The 22002-nt window shown below is 42.2% G+C and overlaps 1 protein-coding gene across 3 annotated transcripts in view; it reads right to left on the bottom strand.

Moving 5' to 3' along the window:
• The window catches only part of POLD3 (DNA polymerase delta 3, accessory subunit), a 45298-nt gene that overhangs the window by 16070 nt on the left and 7226 nt on the right, over positions 1 to 22002 (bottom strand). For 2 of the 3 annotated variants that reach the window (XM_048838936.2, XM_048838914.2), the window contains exons 5-9: positions 20657 to 20789; positions 17387 to 17651; positions 12044 to 12116; positions 9692 to 9854; positions 8238 to 8347 (exon numbers count right to left, since the gene is read on the bottom strand). In XM_048838936.2, coding sequence (XP_048694893.1) covers positions 8238 to 8347; positions 9692 to 9854; positions 12044 to 12116; positions 17387 to 17651; positions 20657 to 20789 — 744 coding nt within the window. The remainder of the gene's footprint in view (positions 1 to 8237; positions 8348 to 9691; positions 9855 to 12043; positions 12117 to 17386; positions 17652 to 20656; positions 20790 to 22002) is intronic. The other variant, XM_048838925.2, reaches the window with a different exon arrangement.

Below are 22002 nucleotides of genomic sequence, written 5' to 3'. Positions count from 1 at the left end.
CGTTCTTCAAACCAGGACTCAATCTCATAACTACTCCGGTGACCGAGACACAGAAACACAAACAGTGAGCAGGATCACATGACTCGGTATTTCACCTTGCTGCAAATAGTCGATATGTGGCAGGTGTCATGCAAACACAAGAACCTAATGTGATGAAGTGGGAACTCTCAATGTTTTCCATGAACAGTATGAGTGCCCCAGTTTCCCCCTATGTGTTGCACAAGTATCTAGGTGATGGGACAAGGGTGGGTGATTGTGGCAGAGACCCCTCGAGGACAGGTCTGACTGCCACATAGTTCCCTGGGCCCAGTCAACACCCAGACACACTGTATCCTGGCAACTGATGGCCAGGGTCCATCTTCTGCAAGGAGCCAGCCGAAGGAGTTGGAGACCAAAGAGAGATGCCCAGGAAAGAGACGGAGGATGGGTAACTGGGCATGACTGAGGGAAGGCTGCTGGAAGTTGGGCAGTCTTCTGGTTTGGGACTCAGGGGGATCCAGAGCCCTGCCTCCCCCTCCCGCCCCGCCCCCCCGATGGACTTTGCTGAACCTTCCCACTTTCTCTGCTAACAAGAACTGTTTATGCTGTATTCCAGATGACAAATAAACCCTTCTGTTTTACAGCGCTGGCTGAGAGTCACTGCTGACTGGGAAGCTGTGGGTGCATGGCCGCTTAAGGGGGCACGTAAGGCTTTCCCAGGGGTCCTATTCAGGTGGAGTCGCTGTGGGGAACTCATGGCGTGAAACGCATGCTGAACACTCTGAGGTCAGACCCAGGAGGCAATGAAGCCAAGCAGGCTCGCCCTTGTGAGTGTGTGCCCTGCGGGCTGCCACCCTACAGGAGGGTTCTGTCTGAACTTCATTCAGAGCGGTTCCAGAGCACCGAGCCTCTTCACCCGTGACACCTAATCACTGATCTTTTCTGCAGGTGCTACCTGCCGAGATAGACAAAGCTCGCTACTAGCCTTTCCCAGGTGAAAAGTTGCAGACAGTTTCAAATTCTCCTCATTTGCAATTATTCTGAAAGTAACTACGGTCTGGAAAACTCCTTTGCAAGGCTTGAAACATTCACTGAAGGCTAGCCAGAGGACTAAACCTGCTAGCATAAGAACAACCATATTGGGTCAGACCAAAGGTCCATCTAGCTCAGTATCCTGTCTTCCCACAATGCCCAATGAAGGGTGCCCCATAGGGAATGAACAGAACAGGTAATCATCAAGTGATCCATCCCCTGTCACCCATTCCCAGCTTCTGGCAAACAGAGGCTAGGGACACCACCCCTGCCCCTCCTGGCTAATAGCCATTGATGGACCTAACCTCCAGGAAATTATCTAGCTCTTTTTTGAACCCTATTATAGTCTTGGCCTTCATCCTCTGGCAAAGAGTTCTACAGGTTAACTGTGCGTTGTGTGAAGAAATACTTCCTTTTGTTTATTTTAAACCTGCTGCCTATTAATTTCATTTGGTGACCCTAGTTCTTATGTGATGAGAAGGAGTAAATAACACTTCCTTATTTACTTTCTTCACACCAGTCATGATTTTATAGACTTCAATCATATCCCCCCTTAGTCATCCCTTTTCCAAGCCTAAAAGTCCCAGTCTCATTAATATCTCCTCATACGGAAGCCATTCCATACCCCTAATTATTTTTGTTGTCCTTTTCTGAACCTTTTCCAATTCCAATATATCTTTTTTGAGATAGGGCGACCACATCTGCACACAGTATTCAAGATGTGGGTGCACCATGGATTTATATAGTGGCAGTATGATATTTTCTGTCATCTTATCTATCCCTTTCTTAATGATTCCCAACATTGTTAGCTTTTTTGATTGCTGCTACACATTGAGTGAATGTTTTCAGCTGATTTAGACCCCAGCGTTTTATATGTATAGTTGGGATTATGTTTTCCAATGTGCATTACTTCGCATTTATCAACAGTGAGTTTCATCTGCCATTTTCTTGCCCAGTCACCCAGTTTTGAGAGATCCCTTTGTAGCTCTTCCCAGTCTGCTTTGGATTTATCTTGAGTAGTTTTGTATCATCTGCAAATTTTGCCATGTCACTCTTTACCCCTTTTTCCAGATCATTTATGAATATGTTGAATAGGACTGGTCCCAGTACAGACCCCCGGGGGACACCACTATTTACCTCTCTCCATTCTGAAAACTGACCATTTATTCCTACCGTTTGTTTCCTATCTTTTAACCAGTTACCAATCCATGAGAGGAACTTCCCTCTTATCCCATAACAGCTTACTTTGCTTAAGAGCCTGTGGTGAGGAACACTGTCACAGGCTCTCTGAAAATGAAAGTACACTATATCCACTGGATCCCCCTTGTCCACATGCTTGTTGACCCTCTCAAAGAATTCTAGTAGATTGGTGAGGCATGATTTCCCTTTACAAAAACCATGTTGACTCTTCCCCGACAAATTACGTTCAGTATATGCCTAACTATTCTGTTCTTTACTATAGTTTCAACCAGTGTGCCCGGTACTGAACTCAGGCTTACTAGCCTCTAATTGCCAGGATCACCTCTGGAGCCCTTTTTAAAAATTGGCTTCTCATTAGCTATCCTCCAGTCATCTGGTACAGAAGTGGATTTAAATGATAGGTTACAAGCCACAGTTGGTAGTTCTGCAATTTCACATTTGAGTTGCTTCAGAACTCATGTGTGAATATCATCTGGTCCTAGTATTTTATTACCTGTTTAATTGATCAATTTGTTCCAAAGCCTCTTCTAATGACACCTCAATCTGGGACAGTTCCTCAGATCTGTCACCTAAAAAGAATGGCTCAGGTTTGGGAATCTCCCTCACATCCTCAGCTGTGAAGACCGAAGCAAAGAATTCATTTAGTTTCTCCGCAATGGCCTTATCATCCTTGAGTACTCCTTTAGCATCTCAATTGTTCAATGGCCCCACTGGTTGTTTAGCAGGCTTCCTGCTTCTGATGTACTTTAAAATTGTTTTGCTATTACTTTTTGAGTCTTTGGCTGTTCTTCAAATTCTTTTTTGGCCTTCCAAATTATATTTTTACACTTCACTTGCCAGAGTTTATGCTGCTTTCTATTTTCCTCACTAGGATTTAACTTCCACTTTTTAAAAGGATGCCTTGTTGCCTCTCACTGCTTCTTTTACTTTGTTGTTTAGCCATGGTGGCACTTTTTTGGTTCTCTTAGTATGTTTTTTAATTTGGGGTATATATTTAAGTTGAGCCTCTATTATGGTGTCTTGATTCTATGCTTTCTTTCACATATAGTGCCACTGCCCCACCAGCACAACCTGTTCTGTCCTTTCGATATATTTTGTATTCTGGTATTACTGTGTCCCATTGATAATCCTCATTCCACCAAGTTTCTGTGATGCCTATGTGACGTTGCACTCTACATGATTTTATGAAAATATGCTAATGAGTGTGAATGTAATGTAACTGGAATATGCTTCATGCAAAAGGTCTCTTGTAAGGTATCATTAAAAATCTTATAATCTACTGAGTGTGGTCATCCTATTTGTATGTACGTATCATTCTTGTGCCTGAAACTAGAAATATGAAATATAACTCTAAGGGTCTATTGTAGTTATGCAAAGTGTGGGCCATTAATGATGGTTTGAAATCTTGATGGCTCCCATCAACCAGGACAATTGACTGTGGATGGTGCTATTTGCAGGCAGGCCTTCCTGTGAGTCAGGCTGGGAGGAATGAAGGCTTGGGATCTCACAGGACATGTGACCATGTCACCTGGTACTGAAATCCATCTTAAACCTGGTGCTTTTCCATTTAGAAGGAGGGGTGGGGACGCAGAGAGACAAAAAGATTCCTGCGTTGTGCCAAAACTATATAAGGGGGTGGAACAGAACAAAGGGGGCGGCAGTCATGAGAAATCCCCTAGCTACCACCTAAGCTGGAACAAGGGCTGTACCAGGGGACAGGATTGTGCTCAAACTAGGAAGGCATCCAGTCTGTGATAGAAGCTTATTGAAACATCTCTGAGGGTGAGATTTTATCTGTATTCAGTTTTCTTACTGTATTAGGCTTAGACTTGCATGTTTTATTTTATTTTGCTTGATAATTCACTTTGTTCTGTTTGTTATTACTTGGAACCACTTGAATCCACTTGTATTTAATAAAATCACTTTTTACTTATTAATTAACCCAGAGTATGTATTAATACCGGGGGGGGAGAGGGAGAGGGGAAAAACAGCTGTACATATCTCTCTATCAGTGTTATAGAGGGTGAACAATTTATGAGTTTACCCTGTATAAGCTTTATGCAGGTAAAACGGATTTATTTGGGGTTTGGACCCCATTGAGAGCTGGGCATCTGAGTGTTGGAGACAGGAACACTTAAGCTGTTTTCAGTTAAGCCTGAAGCTTTTAGGGGACACGGTTCAGACTTGAGTCTATGTTTGCAGCAGGCAAGCGTGTCTGGCTCAAACAAGGCAAGGTTCTGAAGTCCCAGGGGGAAAACGGGCTCAGAGGTAGTCTCAACAGGTGGCAGTCCCCAAGGGGGTTTCTGTGATCCAACTTGTCACAGCCTATTATATTGATATCGTCATATACAAGGAACTCTAGTTCACCCATCTTATTATTTAGACTTCTAGCATTTGTATATAAGCACTTTAAAAAATTGTCACTTTTTAGCTGTCTGCCATTACATGATGTCATTGAATAGGATTCTTTTTCATTTGACTGTTTCTCATCAGATCCTACCTGTATTTTATCATCTTCCATCCTCTACTCCTTACTAGGACACAGAGAATCTCTATTAATAGATCCTCCCCTAAGGGATGTCTCTGTCTGAACCATGTATGTGCTCCTCCACACCTGTCGGCTTTCCCCCAGCTATTAATTTCAAAACTGCTGTATGACCTTATTAGTGTTTAGTGCCAGCAAACTGATTCCATTTTGGTTTAGGTAGAGCTCATGGTTCCTGTATAGGCTCCCCATTTCCCAAAAAGTTTCCCCAGTTCCTAATAAATCTAAACCCCTCCTCCCTATACCATTGTCTCATCCACGCATTCAGACCTGCAGGTTTGCTTGTCTAACTGGCCCTGCGCATGGAACTGGAAGCATTGCAGAGAATGCTCCCATGGAGGTCCTGGACTTCAATCTCTTACCTAGATGCCTAAATTTGGTTAGGGGTGTGATCTGTTTCCTGATAGTTATACCAGTATAAAGGTGCCTTATACCAATACAGTGTAATGCACTTCCTGAACTGCAGTAAGCTATACAGGTATAACTGCATCCACCCTAGCAAGGGTTTTGACACTAACTATACCGATAAAATCAAAGCAGCAACACTTTCTAGCCTAGACAACGCCTAATTTGACAAATTGATAACTACATCGCTCAAGTGAAAATCTTCTAAAACAAACAGGATACGAACAAGGCGGGCGCTTGGATTCATGAAGCACTGGAATCGATTATATTCTTGTTCTTATATTACACACACACACTGAATGTTATGCATTTCTGCTGATGACACACTGCTCTTGTCTGAGTACTCCAATGAATTCCAGCCCCTCCTTGTTCTTAAATCAGATTTGATTGAGATGGTCTTTGCCTAAGCAATAGAGGTACCAGTCTTCTGGATTCAAAACTGACTCGGGTTGGCTACAATCAATTTAAGTGAACTGGGGCAAAAGGGGAAGAGAGGTAGCACTATGCCAAAACTATTTACAACACCTATGAGCTACATATTCAGAGACAGGATACTGGGCCAGATGAACCACTGGTGTGATCCTGTGTGGCAGTTCCTATATTTCTAATTTAATTAAGAGCCTGATGGCGACATTCTTAGAGTAAAGAGACAATGAACAGAAAACTGAAAACAAAGGAAGGACAACTGAGGTAATTTACTAGAGCAGGGGTGGGCAATCTATGGCCCGCAAGCTCTGGCCAGGGCGCTGGGTCGGGAACTACACCACGTGGCTCGGCCCTGCTCCAGCAGGGGTGCTGGGTCAGGGGCTGCACCACACGGCTCCCGGAAGCTGCGGCATGGCCCCACTCCGGCTCCTCTATGCTCCAATGGCCCCCTCCAGCACTTCAATGGGAGCTGCAGGGGCAGCGCCTGCGGATGGGGTAGCGTGCAGAGCTGCCTGGCCACGCCTCCGCGTTGGAGCTGGAGAAGGGACATGCCCCTGCTTCTGGGAGCCGTTTGAGGTAAGCACCGCTCGGAGCCTGCACCCCTGAGCCTCTCCCCACACCCCAACTCCTTGCCCCAGCCCTGATCTCCCTCCCGCTCTCCAAACCCTTCGATCCCAGCCCGGAGCACCCCCCAGCACCCCAAACCTCTCATCCTCAGCCCCACCCCAGAGCCCACACCTCCAGTGGGAACCTGCACCCCTTCCCCACCCCTGCCCTGATCCCCCTCCCACCCTCCAAACCCCTCAGTCCCAGCCCAGAGCTCCCTCCTACACCCCAAACTCCTCATCCCCAGCCCCACCCCAGAGCCCGCACCCCCAACCAGAGCTCTCCCCTCCCAATTTTGTGAGCACTCATGGCCTGCCATACAATTTCTATTCCCTGATGTGACCCTCGAGCCAAAAAGTTTGCCTGCCCTGTTCTAGACACACCCAGACAGGAAGAAGAGAACACATATACCCCTGGATCAAATTTTGAGGAAAGTGACAAGATAGTGTACCCAGAAGACCTAACTACCCAAAATATAATAATCCAGAGCAGATATTGAATGGGAGAGACCAGAAGAACTCTAATGCAGAAAAGAGACAGAAGTGTTGGTGAACAGCAAATATGATGCACTTGCAATGCAATATAGCAGCAAAAAAAGAGGCCAATGGAACATTGGGAATAGTCTCTTTCTTTGGCTCTGCTGGAAACTTGAAATAATGCATTCGGTTCGGGTCACTTTCTTACCAGAATGATATTGACAAATTGGAAGAAAATCACAGTAGAGCAATGAAAGTGATCAGGTGGCTAGACAGGCTGATTTTAATCTTCCCTCATAAGAGCTTGGGAACTAAAGGGAAAGGCCAGATAACATGAAGATGTAAATACCAAGGAGGGTGAGCAGGGTTTTTTTGTGTTTTTTAAAACAGTGTACAAGGAGTTGTATTTAGGAATAATGTGACTAAATTAAGAAAGGGAAAATTAAGATGGAACATCAGGGAAAAGTCCCTGAGAGATTTAATCAGCCTGAGGAACAGCTTCACAAGGGAAGTGGTAGAAGTCCAAATCATGTGGGACATCTAAAACTAGATTGGACAAAACGTGAACAAAGAAAGCAATTCTGCATTAGCAGGGAGATTGACAATATAATCTAAGAGGTCTTTCCCATGTTTAACTTCTATGACAACCTCTATTCATTTTAGGAATGTTTCTTGAATACTGCACAGTATTTCTCATAAAGCAAATTCTCATTCTGTATTCCAATCCTTTTCCAATACAACCTAGCATCTGTTGTACCTTTTCTTGTTGTGCACTGAATGATGGTTTCATTCATTTTTCAACAACCTCCGAATTCTTTTCCTGATCAGCTTGTTGAACGATTGTTTCATTTAACACGCATTCCCCAGTTTGGTTCCCAATTATCTACATTGAACGGCATCTGTGACCTCCAATACCCAAATCCTTTGGAATCTGGCTGTGCTGTTCCTTGTTACAGGCCTCTATCTTGCACAGTTCTGTGCATTCAGCTTCTATCAAAAAGTCAATGAGCATCAAAAACACTCAGCATGTTGCTGGGTCAGGCTGTATTGTTTTGCATCCCGTTTCTCTATTATCTGTATTCTTGAAAGTCTCACTTTTAGTATTGTCATCCAAACCATTTCTATAAACATTATGAATACTCAAGATCCTAAAAACTAACTCCTGAGGCACCCTACTTACAATTTACTAAATGAACTGGTTATGACACTGAGGCGGCGCTATACCTTTCACAGGATATCAAAGAAACCACTTTGCACAAGATAGTGCAACTGGCAACATACTCGCCGAGGACAGAGCCAGGTCTGAGCTCAGCTACGGTAAGACCAAATTACTTGGGGCCTCCAGAATGTACACTGAGGTGGCTTGTGGCAAAAATATTGAAAAAAACTCGGACTGCAGCCACTTGCATGGATAGTCGGCCCACAAATACTTCTTGGGTCTTCCAAATTATTCCCTCAACTGTTGACTTTAATAGCTTTGGGTGGTGGTATCACTTAGTAATATGGTCAAAACAAGAACCCCTGCCCCAGGTTTCCTTGGTTAGTTTCTTGTAATCACATCTTTTTACCTTCATCTTCACTGCTGTCAGACTGAGGTCGCTTGATTCGCCTCCTCTTTTTCTTCAGATTTTCATCCTCTTTCCCCTCATTATCTGACATATCCACCCTCTTCGCTCTACTGGCACAAAGGAACAAATTGAACATGCTTCACCCCTCTGGTGTGCTTATAAAAAAAAAGACACAGATTTAGGCAACTACAATCTTCATAATTACAATCTTCAGATCACAAGGAAAGCAAGTACCTTGCAGACATCTCCAAAATGCACAACTAAGTACGTAAGTGGATACACACGCGCACACATGTATGGACTTTTTTTTTTTTAGGACCATCCTTCTCACCCAGTCCCAGCTCTTCATATGGCAAAAGTTTCTCTAGCACCCCTCCAGTGCAGCATGCAGAGAGGTTTGTCTAGAACCTCATCTCGCTTGACCAAGGTAGCCTGGCAGGAGTGCATTACTGACCTCGTCACCACAGCTCAGCCTTCTAAGAACTAGTGTCCTAACAGACCCACTCAGAAGTTATTTTGATAGACTCCTTGCCACTGACTATGAGGTAGTGTCTCAGATTTCTGGAGCCATTTTTTAAAGACTTTTTTAATGTAATCGCATTTTGCTACTGGAAAAGTAAAACAGCTTCTTTCTTCTTTTAGAGCTGGCACGACATGCCAGACTAAAAGCCCTGGAGGCTGAAGGCCTCTGCATATTCATAGAACAGGTAAACCCAAGTAGCCTTCCCTACACTGCACTGCCAACGTGCAGTTTCCAGGCCCTTGGCTTCTCAAATGAGACGATCTACAAGGAAGCCAATTAGCAGCAGCTGTGACAGTGAGCTGGGGGATGTGTATACCTATGCAGCAGGAAATGGAATGAGACCACCAATTAATTATACCCAGGCCACCAAACAGCCATGAGGCTGTGATGATTTTTGGTCTGTCAGCTTGGGTTGGATTAAAAACACAGGACTGCACTTAATTTTACTTGGAACATCACCCAAGGTAATTCAGTGTCTTAAAATGCAGCAGTACATCAGTTACTTCAACCATCAAGCAGAACTTCACATGCTGAAAGCTGTCTGTACACAAGCTTGGGAATATAAATCCACCCTGCAATACAGGTGCTCTTGCCAGCTCCCCATATTGCTCTCAAAGGTTACCAAGTTTGTTCAGTTTGGGCCGCAACTTCATAAAGAGATTGTCTCGTAGAACACCTCCCCCGCCCACTGGTGATTACCTGGACTACCGCCCTACCATTTGCAATTGCATAATGTCCCTATTGTAGCTACAGCTATTGCTTACATGGAAAAGAAATAGCAGGAAAATTTTTTAATATATTTTTAGCTGTCTTTAATGCAATTTATGTTGCTGGAAACAAGGATTTGAGCCAGCACCATGTGACCAGGCAGCTCTCTGCAGACCATCAGCAAGCGGTCCTATAGATCAGAGTCTGAAAACCACTGCTGTACCTTCTTTTGTCCTTCTGCTGAATTTTCATGGGCTCCATTTTCTTCCCAGGTTTCTCCACTGCTGCACTGGGGGGTGATTTTGGTTCCACTACCGAAACTGAGGGCTTGGCTACTGTTTTTTCTTCCTTTGGCTGTTCACACTCAGAGTTGACTTTAAGCTTATCTGTGAATAATACAAACAAAGTAAGAGCGCACACTGGTTATTTGACATGGACTGGAAATGACAAAGGAATTAATAAACAGAGTCTGCACGCAAAAGGAAAGGTTGTAGTCTCAGTCAGCCACAGATGGAAGAAGTCACTACAGACCAAATCCAGAAGCATCAAGGGATCCTATATGACCTTACAACTGCAAGCCGTACCAGAAAAAGGGAAGCACTACACTTCCACATGAAAGGGCAGGCATGATCCCCTCTACTGCTCTAGATGAATCCCTCAACGCAACATAATTTCCATCTTCTGGGTTCAGCTCAGCCACTTCACTCCTACCCAAGTCCAAATATTAGTCAGGTACGAGAAGCAGAGAAACAGCAAAATCCAGGACTGATGAAGTGCAGATGGAGCTGTGTTTAGCCTCTATGGTCATGACACTGTAGCCCACGATTATTACTTGTATTACCACAGCACCGAGGAGCCATAGTTATAACTTAGGACCCAGCTGTGCTAGGCACTGTACAATCACAGACTAAAGAGATGGTCCCTGCCCCAAAGAGATTACAATCTAAGTACAAGACAAGAGACAACAGGTGGACACAGACAGACAGGGGAATACAAAGAACAAGTGAGACAATATTGGTCAGAATGATAGGCAGTGGTCTTATACACCAGCAGTCTAACCACAATGCCTTGATTTCACTCAGCAGCCTTAAATGTATACTGAATTGGAGAGATGACAAGCTAAAACCCACATCTTAGATACTTCAAGGAGTAAGAGTAAATATTCAACAACTGAGTCAACAAAACCACAAGACCAATGGGATCAGAGACTGCTGACAGTCTAATAAAATTGCCATCAGCATCTTTCTGGCACCCACCCTTTGGCTCATGCTGAATCAAGCCGTCAGTTGGATGAAGGTCCATCAAAAACGTGCCAGCTGCTTCATCTAGCAAAATTTCAGTGATCCTAGCTAGGTAACGCATCTTACCTATGACACAAAATGACTATCCGCATGTTGAGCAGCAAAAGTCAGAGGACCCAATCATTGTTTGTCACTGCCAGAGACTTGAGATAAAGTTTCTGAGGCTAGGGAAGACAGATATTAGTTCCCAAGAGCCAAGTTTCTCTCGGCCCCCTTGTTCCTGGCAATACTGCTCCATCCTTTCAGTCACCAGACAAAGGTCATTGAAGGGGTATATTCGCAGGAGCTCAGTACCAGGGTAGTACATAGCACACCACACATGGCAACAAAGTAGAGGAAGAAAGTCATTTATTCCAAATTAGTTACCTTTCCATTTTATGTCAGCTTCTCCACTTTTTAGAATGTGTTCTTCTGATCTTGGGCTCTTTGTAGATATTAAGTATTTAATTGGATTCATGGTAATAACTGTTCATATAATTTTAAAGTTTATGATGACAATCTCCTCACCTTACACTGTCATACTTAACAAAACAAAGACTTACAATGGAAACTTAAGCGGATCTCTATCGCTATGATCAGACACTACTCTAATATCATTTAGTAAATGCTCCATGCCAGATCCTGCACTGTGCAAAATCCAGGAGATGTGTTTCATAGCAACACTACCAATATCACCCCCAGCTTTGTTCCAGAAACACCTCCTTGGCTCCTCCTACTTTCCTTGCTACCGGTGCACATTTGAAGAAAGTCTGACACGTTTGTTCCCCAAACCCTTTCCTTTCAGAATCTTCACAATTTCACTTAGAAAAATCTCCCTCATTCATCCATTCCAATTGTCCGCTCTTTATTATCCCACAAATCATCTAAATTCCAAGACCAGCTACCTCTTCCTCCTTTGCTTTTTTTCTCAAATCACTACCACTAACACACACTGTGTATAGCAGTTTTCAGGAACTATTTTCAAGGAGTCAGTTCTCCTGCCCAAATATGCTCATTTTAAATCAAAAATTTTATGCAATAAAAAGTCCTCCTGTGTTAAAAATCTGTATGACAAGTGTCAGCCCAATTGATCTCCACCTAGTAAGTTTTTAGTATAGGAATATTCCACTTACAACTCTCCTATATAGCAAAGAATACACACTTGTTATCATCCATATTTTAACTGCTTCAATACTTTACTTAAACAATGATTTCCAAAGTAGTTCCTTACTACAATTAGCCCACCCATTACCGCAATGATTTCAGGAGACAGATGCATACAATATCATGCTTACTCATGGCAGCTTTTCCAAAGAAGTTGCTCATTGCATTCCCTTTGGGTGAAGTTTTGCTGCTTACTGTAGTTGCCTGGAAGTAAAGGTAAGAGAAACTGTAAGAGAGTTTTTCATACACTATTTTAATTCTTGTGTTTACTAGAATTTTCACAAGACCTCCACCAAACCTGGCACATGCAGCCTTCAAAATACATAGTACTGCAGTCTCTAGATACATAAAACTCACTAAAACAACATACTAATTTTTTTCTTTTCAACAGCATGTTTATGGGAAAACAAAGACTGAATTTCTCCATTGCAGAGACTTAATGTTTCAGGGAACTGTTAAAGGAGCATGGAACTTTTCACTCTTAGGTCACCGGTTCAAGGTCAACCCAGATCGCAAAGTCATTCCCATCTGATGGCTGTTCAGCATCATTTACTAAATAAGTTGTTGGAGTTCAGACCAATTCCCAGTGAACAAATGTTCATATCGTAAAACACCACTACCACAATTTGCATTGATTGACAAAAGACCACCCAAAGACTGAACGGGCCGTGGAGATTAGGCTACCCCATTTCACTGACACACTGGCAGAACAGTGTAAAGGAGCTTGCACTTCCACTACTCATGCTATACCTGTTCTGTAAACATACCCAATCTGCAGGGTAAGAGTTTTAAAAGTGCCAATGGGCATTAGATGCCCGAGTCTCATTGACTTTCAATGCCCAACTCCCTTAGTCTCCAAGATCATCAAGCTAGCATATTTCACCATCCCTAAATTCACTTTGAACTAATGTATGTTAAATTATGAAAACATAGACATTGTGAAGCTACGATAACCATTTTTTTTAAAAAATATCCATTTATCTGTCATAGTGTTTTAAAAATCTATCAACACTACTCTAAATTAAGGTCTAATCTTCCTGCTATTCCTCTTTTTTTTATTTATTTTTTTAAATGTCTCAATACTATGAGTATCCTATCTTTCTCAGAAGAAACAGGGGATAAGAGTATTTTGGGCACGTGAAAAGCCAGCTGCAAATGCCTCTCTCAGAGTCCAAACTTTAATGACCCTAACATAAGTTATCATCTAGGGAGAGCTCATGGATACTCTTTAGGTTCACATTCCACTAACTGCTAGGCACTACAAAGGGCAGGAACTTCAGCTGGCATAAATTGGCATCGTTCTACTGGGCATAATAACTTAAAATTTGGGGGCCTTAGTCATCACTATTTAAGTATTGCCCTGACATCAAGACTTTTCAGAAAAGATAGGACAGAGGGCTGAGAGAATAAAAAAAACCTCAAAGTCTAACAGCAAGGTTTCGTCAAACTTTCCACATAGACTGAGTTTCTTCAGCCTTTCACCAGAGTGTACTATTGGTGCAGCCGAAGAGACTTCCCTTTTTCTGTCTGTGAATGAATGAACTAAAAATGGATACTAAATATTAAGATACTACATTGTGTTGCCAGATCGAAGTCAAATGAAAAACAGAGAACCAGCCTGCATCAACAACTGCGATTAAATGAAGTTATCTGTGTAAAACGGAAGTCAACTATAAATGATACAACTTTGGTCAAAATGTAGAAAACTTTAATGACACGGTTTAACTCAGGGGAAAATCTGTTAGAGAAAGGGGGTTGCATTCATATTGATTTCTTGTAGTTTAGTGAAAAGTGAAGAAGCAAGGCTAATATTTGCAATCAAACATGCTTATGCTATCAAGTTAGTGAAATACTTCTGTGTTGAAAGAGGCAGTAAATAAAAAAAGATGGAAGTAGTATGTTATGAAGACATTTGATCGCAAAGTAGAATAATCAGAACTGTACGGATCAATGAAGCACAGACTCAGCTGAGCCATATTTACAAAGGTCCCACCACTGTTAAAATAAGAAGTGGAAGATTTATACAGCTGTACCAGCCTGCTAAGGAGCAACTGTTCTTTAAGTGACTTTGAATTGTATAATGGACTGTTAAAACAAGTTTAAAGAATGCCAAGGGACTTTGTATTAGCAATAGGAACTTAGACCTGGACATTTCAGCAGCTAGCAGAGCGTTGATGGAGACAGTGCAACCTGAGCAAGCATAACAGCAAAGCTGGCCAAGGGAGGCACCACAGAGGGGCCCATGGAAAGTGAGGTAAGTTATGGAGGTAAGTTGCTGACCAGAACAAACCATCCAGTGTTTAATGTATGTCCCAAGGTGATTGTACCAACAGCTATGACCAACTTGTCTTACGCAAGCTGCTATGACAAGATGTTTTGCACAAAGAGTTATTGTGTACCAAATGACTGGAGGATAGCTAAAGTGACGCCAATTTTTAAAAAGGGCTCCAGAGGTGATCCCAGAAATTACAGGCCAATAAGCCTGACTTCAGTATCAGACAAACTGGTTGAAACTACAGTAAAGAACAGAATTCTCAGACACATAGATGAACATAATGTTGGAGGAAGAGTCAACATGGTTTTTGTAAAGGGAAATCATGCCTCACCAATCCTCTAGAACTCTTTGCGGGGGTCAACAAGCACGTAGACAAGGGGGATCCAGTGGATATAGTGTACTTATATTTTCAAAAAGCTTTTGACAAGGTTCCTCACCAAAAGCTCTTAAGCAAAGTAAACTGTCATGGGATAAGAACGAAGGTCCTCTCATGGATTAGTAACAGGTTAAAAGATAGGAAACAAAGGGTAGGAATAAATGGTCGGTTTTCAGAATGGAGAGATGTAAACAGTGGTGTCCCCCAGGGGTCTGTACTGGGACCAGTCCTGTTCAACATATTAAAAAATGATCTGGAAAAAGGGATAAACAGTGAGGTGGCAACTTTGCAGATGATACAAAACTACTCAAGTTAGCTAAGTCCCAAGCAGACTGAGAATAGCTGCAAAAAGATCTCACAAAACTGGGTGACTGGGCAACAAAATGGCAGATGAAATTCAATGTTGATAAATGCAAAGTAATGCACATTGGAAAACATAATCCTAACTACACATATAAAATGCTGGGTTCTAAATTTAGCTGTTACCACTCAAGAAAGATCTTGGGAGTAATCGCGGATAGTTCTCTGAAAACATCCACTCAGTGTGTAGCGGCAGTCAAAAAAGTGAACAGAACATTGGGAACCATTAAGAAAGGAATAGATAAGACAACAGAAAATATACTGCTCCTATATAAATCCAAAATATGCCCACATCTTGAATATTGAGTGCAGATGTGGTCACCCCATCTCAAAAAAGATATACTGGAATTGAAAAAGGGTCAGAAAAGGGCAACAAAAACGATCAGGGGAGTGGAATGGCTTCCGTATGAGGAGGGATTAATAAAATTGGGACTTTTCAGCTTGGAAAATGAGACGAATAAAGGGGAATATGACAGAGAGCTATAAAATCATGACTGGTGTGTAGAAAGTAAATAAGAAAGTGTTATTTACACCTTCTCATCACATGAGAACTAGGGGTCACCAAATGAAATTAATAGGCAGCAGGTTTAAAACAAACAAAAGGAAGTATTTCTTCACACAAGGCACAGTCAACCTGTGGAACTCTTTGCCAGAGGATGTTGTGAAGGCCAAGACTATAACAGGGTTCAAAAAAGAACTAGATAAGTTTATGGAGGATAGGTCCATCAACGGCTGTTAACCAGGATGGGCAGGGATGCTGTCCCTAGCCCCTGTTTGCCAGAAGCTGGGAATGAGCGACAGGGGATGGATCACTTGATGATTACCTGTTCTGTTCATTCCCTCTGGGGCACCTGGTATTGGCCACTGTGGGAAGATCGGATATTAGGCTAGCTGGACCTTTGGTCTGACCCAGTATGGCCGTTCTTATGTTCTAAAACCCTGCAAAATTCCAGCCCCACTTGTGAAAACTCAAAGGTGATGTCTCACTTCCTGATCAGATGGTGAGAGAGAACAACTCTCATTTTTGATTGGACATTTTGAATCTTCGGCAGAAGTATGGTCACCATCTCATTGGTCCACACCAGCACCTCCAAAACCAGGAGTCAAGCAGGACCACCCAGTAGAAATGGGATAAAACGACCTGTCTCCTGCATCACATCACTTTCTGAAAGCCAAAGACATCTGGAAGGTAGAAGACTGGGGTCCTGGGGGTGACATCAAATACTATCTTGTATAGGAACCTTTCCATGTCATTTTCTATTTTGCAGCAATTCAGGTTGCCTGTTAGAGCACTGGGAAGACTTGTCTGTTCTTTCCTCCACCTGCATTTGCAGTGTCAACAGTGAACAGTGAGCTGAAAGCTGACAGCTGAGGAAAAGTCTGATAAGTAATACAGTTCTTCTTAGTTGACTGATTACTGAAATTGGATACAAATTAGTAAGGAAGTATTCATGGTTGGGCATGAGCGTTAAAGAGTGTTGAGTGTCACAGTTACAGTGTGTGTCCTTGTTTTGTAAAAGGTTCCAATCAGCTTTGTTGTAAAGTATCTTTGAAACTAAACAAATTACAGTTGTTAACCAAGATTGTAAAACGGTGTACACATCTACCACAGTTAAGTTTCATACTGCCTTTTGAGTTCTAAGTGTACACAGACATAAAATGAGATCAAGTATGTAAGCCTCTTAAAGTGCACTCAGTGTATACAGTTTGTTATAAATGTAGGAGTTTATGCTGGGTAGTTAGGAGTATTAATCAGATCCTAGGGCTAATACAATTTGTGGGGATGTGAGTTAAAAGGATTGACTATGATAGAGTCATTGGGAAGGAGACCTTAATGAACTGGATGTAAGTAACTGACCAAACTGCCTCATACTTTAGCTTTGGATTGTACTTCCTCTCTTGTGTTAGCAACACTGGAGTTGATAAAAAACTGGCACAAGGGAGGCTCTATTTTGAGGAATTTTGGGCTTGTCTTTACATACAGTAATTGCAGCTGCACCACTGTAACACTTTAGTCAAGACACTACCTAAGGCAACAAGAGAGCTTCTCCTGTCGGCACAGTTAATCCATCTCCCCGAGAAGCGGTAGCTATGTCGACAAGAGAAGCTTTCCCGTCAACATAGCGCTGTCTACACCGGAGGTTAAATAGGTACAACTACGTCACTCAGAGATGTGGATTTTTCACACCCCTGAGAGATGTAGCTATACCAATATCAGTTTGTAGTGTAGACCTGGCCTTCGTAAAAAAAAAAAAAAAAAAATCTGAACAAAGTCACCTTCCCAAGATAGTGGTTTATTGTGTGTTAACACAAGCACAGTATTCTTGGGCGACAATGAGGCTAGAATTCGAAGCAATGGGAGGGGGTTGCCACTGAAAAAATTTTATTTAGATTGAAGAGTAAAAGAGAAGTCAGTAAGGCTATTATCCAAACAAATTGCCAAAGGATGTTGAGGTAACTTACAATTGTTGTCTCTTTGGACTCTGGTTTAGTTTCTTTATTTGTGTCTTGGGATTTGGAAGCTGATTTTGTAGCAAACATTCCCATGATCCCTTTGGGCTGAGGGGAGGGCTGTTTAGCAGTTGATGAGACATGACCATTGACTGTAGGCACATTGACAGCATGTGTGTCATTTGGTGTCTGGGAATCAGCCTGTGCAGACGTCTGAACTTGAGGAACTTCAGCTGACATCCTGGGGACTGCAGCGGCACACTGAATGGCACTAAACCTGGGTGATGGAGTGAAAAATTTAATTAGCACTTTAACGTCTTATTTTTCACCTCACTTTCCTCTCTAGTAGTGTCTTACTTTCCTGGTTTTATATTATACTGTTATGGGGAAAAGGAGCAATTTAATTCAGGCATGGACTACAAAGAAAAGCTAGCAGAGAGTTAAGAGTGGGAGAGATCACACTGAAACGATCATTTGAACATGTCAGCAGGGGTTGAAGCATTAAAATACAAAACAAGCTGATCAAATTTCATTGAGGAAAAACACTTGTCATTACACAGTGGGAAAAGGGGAGGGAAAGCAGCAATTTTATTCCTAAATTGGTTACATTTGTATTACCAGTGAATCACTTGCTAAAGCTTTCCATATAAATGTAATAATATTTTGTAAATATATTTCATCTGACAGTCTACAACACGAATGATCTTATTTTCAGAATTTCTAATGCACCCCTCACAGTAGTAGCCAAGCTTCACGAACCACCCTGTGAAATAGCTAAGTATTATAGATTGAGCCATACTATCCAAGTGGCTCAGAGGACATCCAAAGCATTTGGAGACTCAGTACACAAAAGTTATTTCTATGCACATTTTGGATATAAGGAACACATCCTTATATGATCTGAAATTTGGTTGACAGGGGACACTGAGGCGCAGAAGGTAAATATTTGCTCAAGGTTACAAAGCAATTCACTGACAGGTCCTGAATCCTTATCCCCTTTGTGAACCACCAGATCAACTCCCAGCCTGATTTTGTTTTGAAACACCAAAGCACTATGGGAGCTGATAAGAACTGCACTTTCTGATTTATCCAATTAACTCATCATGGAGTATTTTTATTTACATAAGAAATAAAAAACAAACAAACAATCTCATACCATTCCACTACTGTGACTTAGCACTGTATAAGCACAGCTCATAATTAATTTCACATTAAGTAGAAACTAACATACACTAACAAACAACATAGTCACTAACCTAGTTTAAGGTTGCGAGAGGACATACCCAGTCCACCCAAAACCTTACAAGCATTGAAATAAGAAGGGAAAAGATATGTGCATTCCTTTCCACCTTCATTTGCCTTCAAAACTAACAATAACACACTCCAACACCCCATAAAGCTTTCACTTTAGATGCCATCTCCAGACACCCATAAGTAATACATACCCCAACTTCATCAATTTCACAGCAAAATGCAAAACTTTAACACTCAACTCTCATTCACTTACATCAATTATATCAATGGGTCAGCATATCTGACCATCACAAATTCCATATATTTGGGAAGTTAATCTGCCTTAACACTGCAGACGTCACTGTTAAGGTTTTGCATCTGCACTACACCTTAATGAGGAGCAGTGCGATTACCCCAAATTAAAACCCATTACCCACTGACTTCAATGGCCTTTGGATCAGGCCCAAAGTCCACAGGACTGTTTTCATGTTGAAAACCAGCTGTAAGATTTTTTGCTTTTTGTGTGTGCGTTAAAACCCAATAGCTGACTACTACATTAATACAATTTTCAGAAAGAGGAAACACATCAGTCTAAATTTATTCTAATTAGCTCACAAATTAACAAGCTACAATGATAAAATGGAGAAGAATATCTTATTCCTCTGCTATGCCCAACCAGTTCAGCTCATAATAACAAGTATTGCCTGCAGTGTAAGTCACCTCTGAATTACAGGCTACGTGTTTTAAATTCAGCTAGAAAATTCAGCACCAAGACACCGCATGGATTTAAAAACAAGTTTTAGAGAGAGTTATTTTAAAGTTCTATATGGCCTAAACCTTAGCAATTTTTAAGTCAGAAACATGGATTTACACCAAGATACAGATTTCACTGCAGAGGGTGCCCTAGGACAGTGCTTCTCAAGCTATCTGATGTGGGGGACCGGCAATTTTTTTTCCCCCAATGTGCGCACAGACCAGCAGCCGATGGCTCGCGGACCGGACCACCACTTTGAGTAGCACTGCCCTAGGATACATTAATATCAAAGTATGGCAACTATGGCCAAATTTTGTACATTTTAATTGGACCATAATTTTCTATCATTTACTATGGTGCTTGCTATCATCTACTCAGGAAAAACAACTCTGCCTGCGCCCCCCTGAGCTACAGAACATTGGCTGGGATAGTAAACATTCTCTTGTAGGTAGCTGCTTTGCAAATGCCTATCTATTTTAGGATTTGTACTGCTGCCCATCACTTTGGTAGCGGAGTGCCTTCCACATGAAATAGATTGGCCATAGGAAAGTCCCTAGTGGATTTCATGGCACGATCAGCTATCACTATGGAAACTAAATTCACTCTAATTTGCCCAGGTGTACAAAGAAAAAAGTACACAACAGGTGTTTGTAAAACAGAGGTGCATAAATACAACGGAGATAGTAATTCCACAAGAGGCTCAAATGTGGAGTCATTATCTAATAGCTGTCTGGAGGCCTATTTAAAGTTACTTTGGTGGCCTCAATCCAGTCCTTGCCGACCTGACAGAAATCACCTTCACAACTGGCATTACTTGGCCCCCTGCTATCAATCTCAGAAAGGAAAAAGGATTAACCAGCCATGGAGACAGAATTCCCCTCAATTCAGGGGTGATCCCTTTCCCAATCAGGTATGGGGAAGGCTTGCACTGCCTCTGCCCAGACTATCTGTTCTGTACAAAAGGACATCATTTTCCAGGGCACCTTTTCGGGAGGCAGCATGCTCCAGACGACAGAGCACAGGCGTGGGAGTCAAGAGACCTGGGTTCTATCTGAGACTTTGCCCTTGACTTAATAGGCAACCTAATAGGCACGTCACTGCACGTTTCTGGACATCAGTTTCAATTTGCCTTTCTGACAGACAGAGTAACAACGCAGACTCGTTTTTGTAAAACACTGAGTTCTACTGATGAAGAGTGCTATATAAATGCAACTCATCAGCCCCACATTCAAACAATTTTAAAAGGAAAAGGGGGTCCAAGAAGAATGTTCATATGATAGCACTGCTTAACTCACTTGCTGCAGTTCTGCAGGTTTGTCTTGACGATATCATAGTCTGTATTGTAGAGGGGCCCGCTGTCCTTCAGCATGGCTTTCTGAATGCTATAGACATGCACACTAGCAATCGTGGCTAGCTTAGACTTCATTGCTGAAAATCAACAGGAAAGCCCTTCATTAGCACAGCCAGCCTCAATCGAAGATGACAGAAAAGCTGAAGAGCGGTGTGTTTGATACCCGGTTCTAACTTTGAGAAAGCATTCTTGGATCTTAGTACCACCCATTTTTAACCTACCCACTGACTCAGAATTCAGGCTTCCACAAGCACATCAAACCTGTTCTCCACTCTACAGTGGCTTCTCACGGAATACTAAGTAAATTCCAAAGTCTCCATCCTAATCTTCCAGGTGCTCCGTGGCCTGGATCCAGGATATCTAAGAGACTGCCTAAAGCGCTGGGCTGAAGGCTGTGGTTGACAACTCTCCTCTTGCACAATGGAACTTTCTATCTTAAGGGTAAAGTTTATCTGAGCGGGAGACAGAGCTGTCATGGAGGCTATTCCCGGGCTGTGAAATGAACTCTCATTAGAATTATGGACCATCATAAACCTCAACACCTTCCACTCCAAGTTCAACGCGTATTTTTGATCTGCCTTCTTTAACATGGGTCTATTTTAGGAGCATATGTGCGAGATTCTGTGGCCTGGGATGCGCAGGAGGTCAGACTGCATGATCACGATGGTCCCATCTGGCTTTGAAGTCTAATATAAATGCATAGCAACATGCACATAAAGACAACAACTACAGAAAAAACCCTATCAAAACAACACGCTCCACCATACACACAACTCTCCCTGGAGAGAGGATGAGAGAACAAAACAAGTGGCAATGTTAGTCACATTGTCTAATGAACTACTGGAAGGCGTTCAGATTACAAGAATGGAATAGTTATGAAAAATCCCATGTTAGACTTGTTAAGTTTTGGTTTTCAACAGTGAAATGACAAAAGCCTGACTAGTGAAGCTGGAATGTTAGTACTGAGGCATTTGCAGACTCAACTGAACAATGAAAATAGTGGTATATTATCTGATGCCAAAGTCATCAGATGGAAATTAATAATGGCCTGTAGTCCTAAGCATTTAGGCTGAGATTCATCAGATCTCACAGGCAGGGTTAGGTTCAGACAGTTGGATGAAAAACCGTCAGCAAATGACTATAGCTGCTTCAGAAAGCGATGTTAGCAGTTTAGTAAGTAGCACTTCCCATTCAGCACTGAATCAAATTTCCCTGCATGGAGTTATGGGACATTAAGACACTTGTGGCTAATGAAGATCCCCACTGCACTTCCCAGAAAGTAGGGCTGTT

This window comes from Caretta caretta, chromosome 1 (assembly GCF_965140235.1).
Source record: "Caretta caretta isolate rCarCar2 chromosome 1, rCarCar1.hap1, whole genome shotgun sequence".
Taxonomy (NCBI): domain Eukaryota; kingdom Metazoa; phylum Chordata; order Testudines; family Cheloniidae; genus Caretta; species Caretta caretta.
Note: the sequence above shows the minus strand (reverse complement) of the source record. Positions and strands in the feature narration are given on the sequence as shown.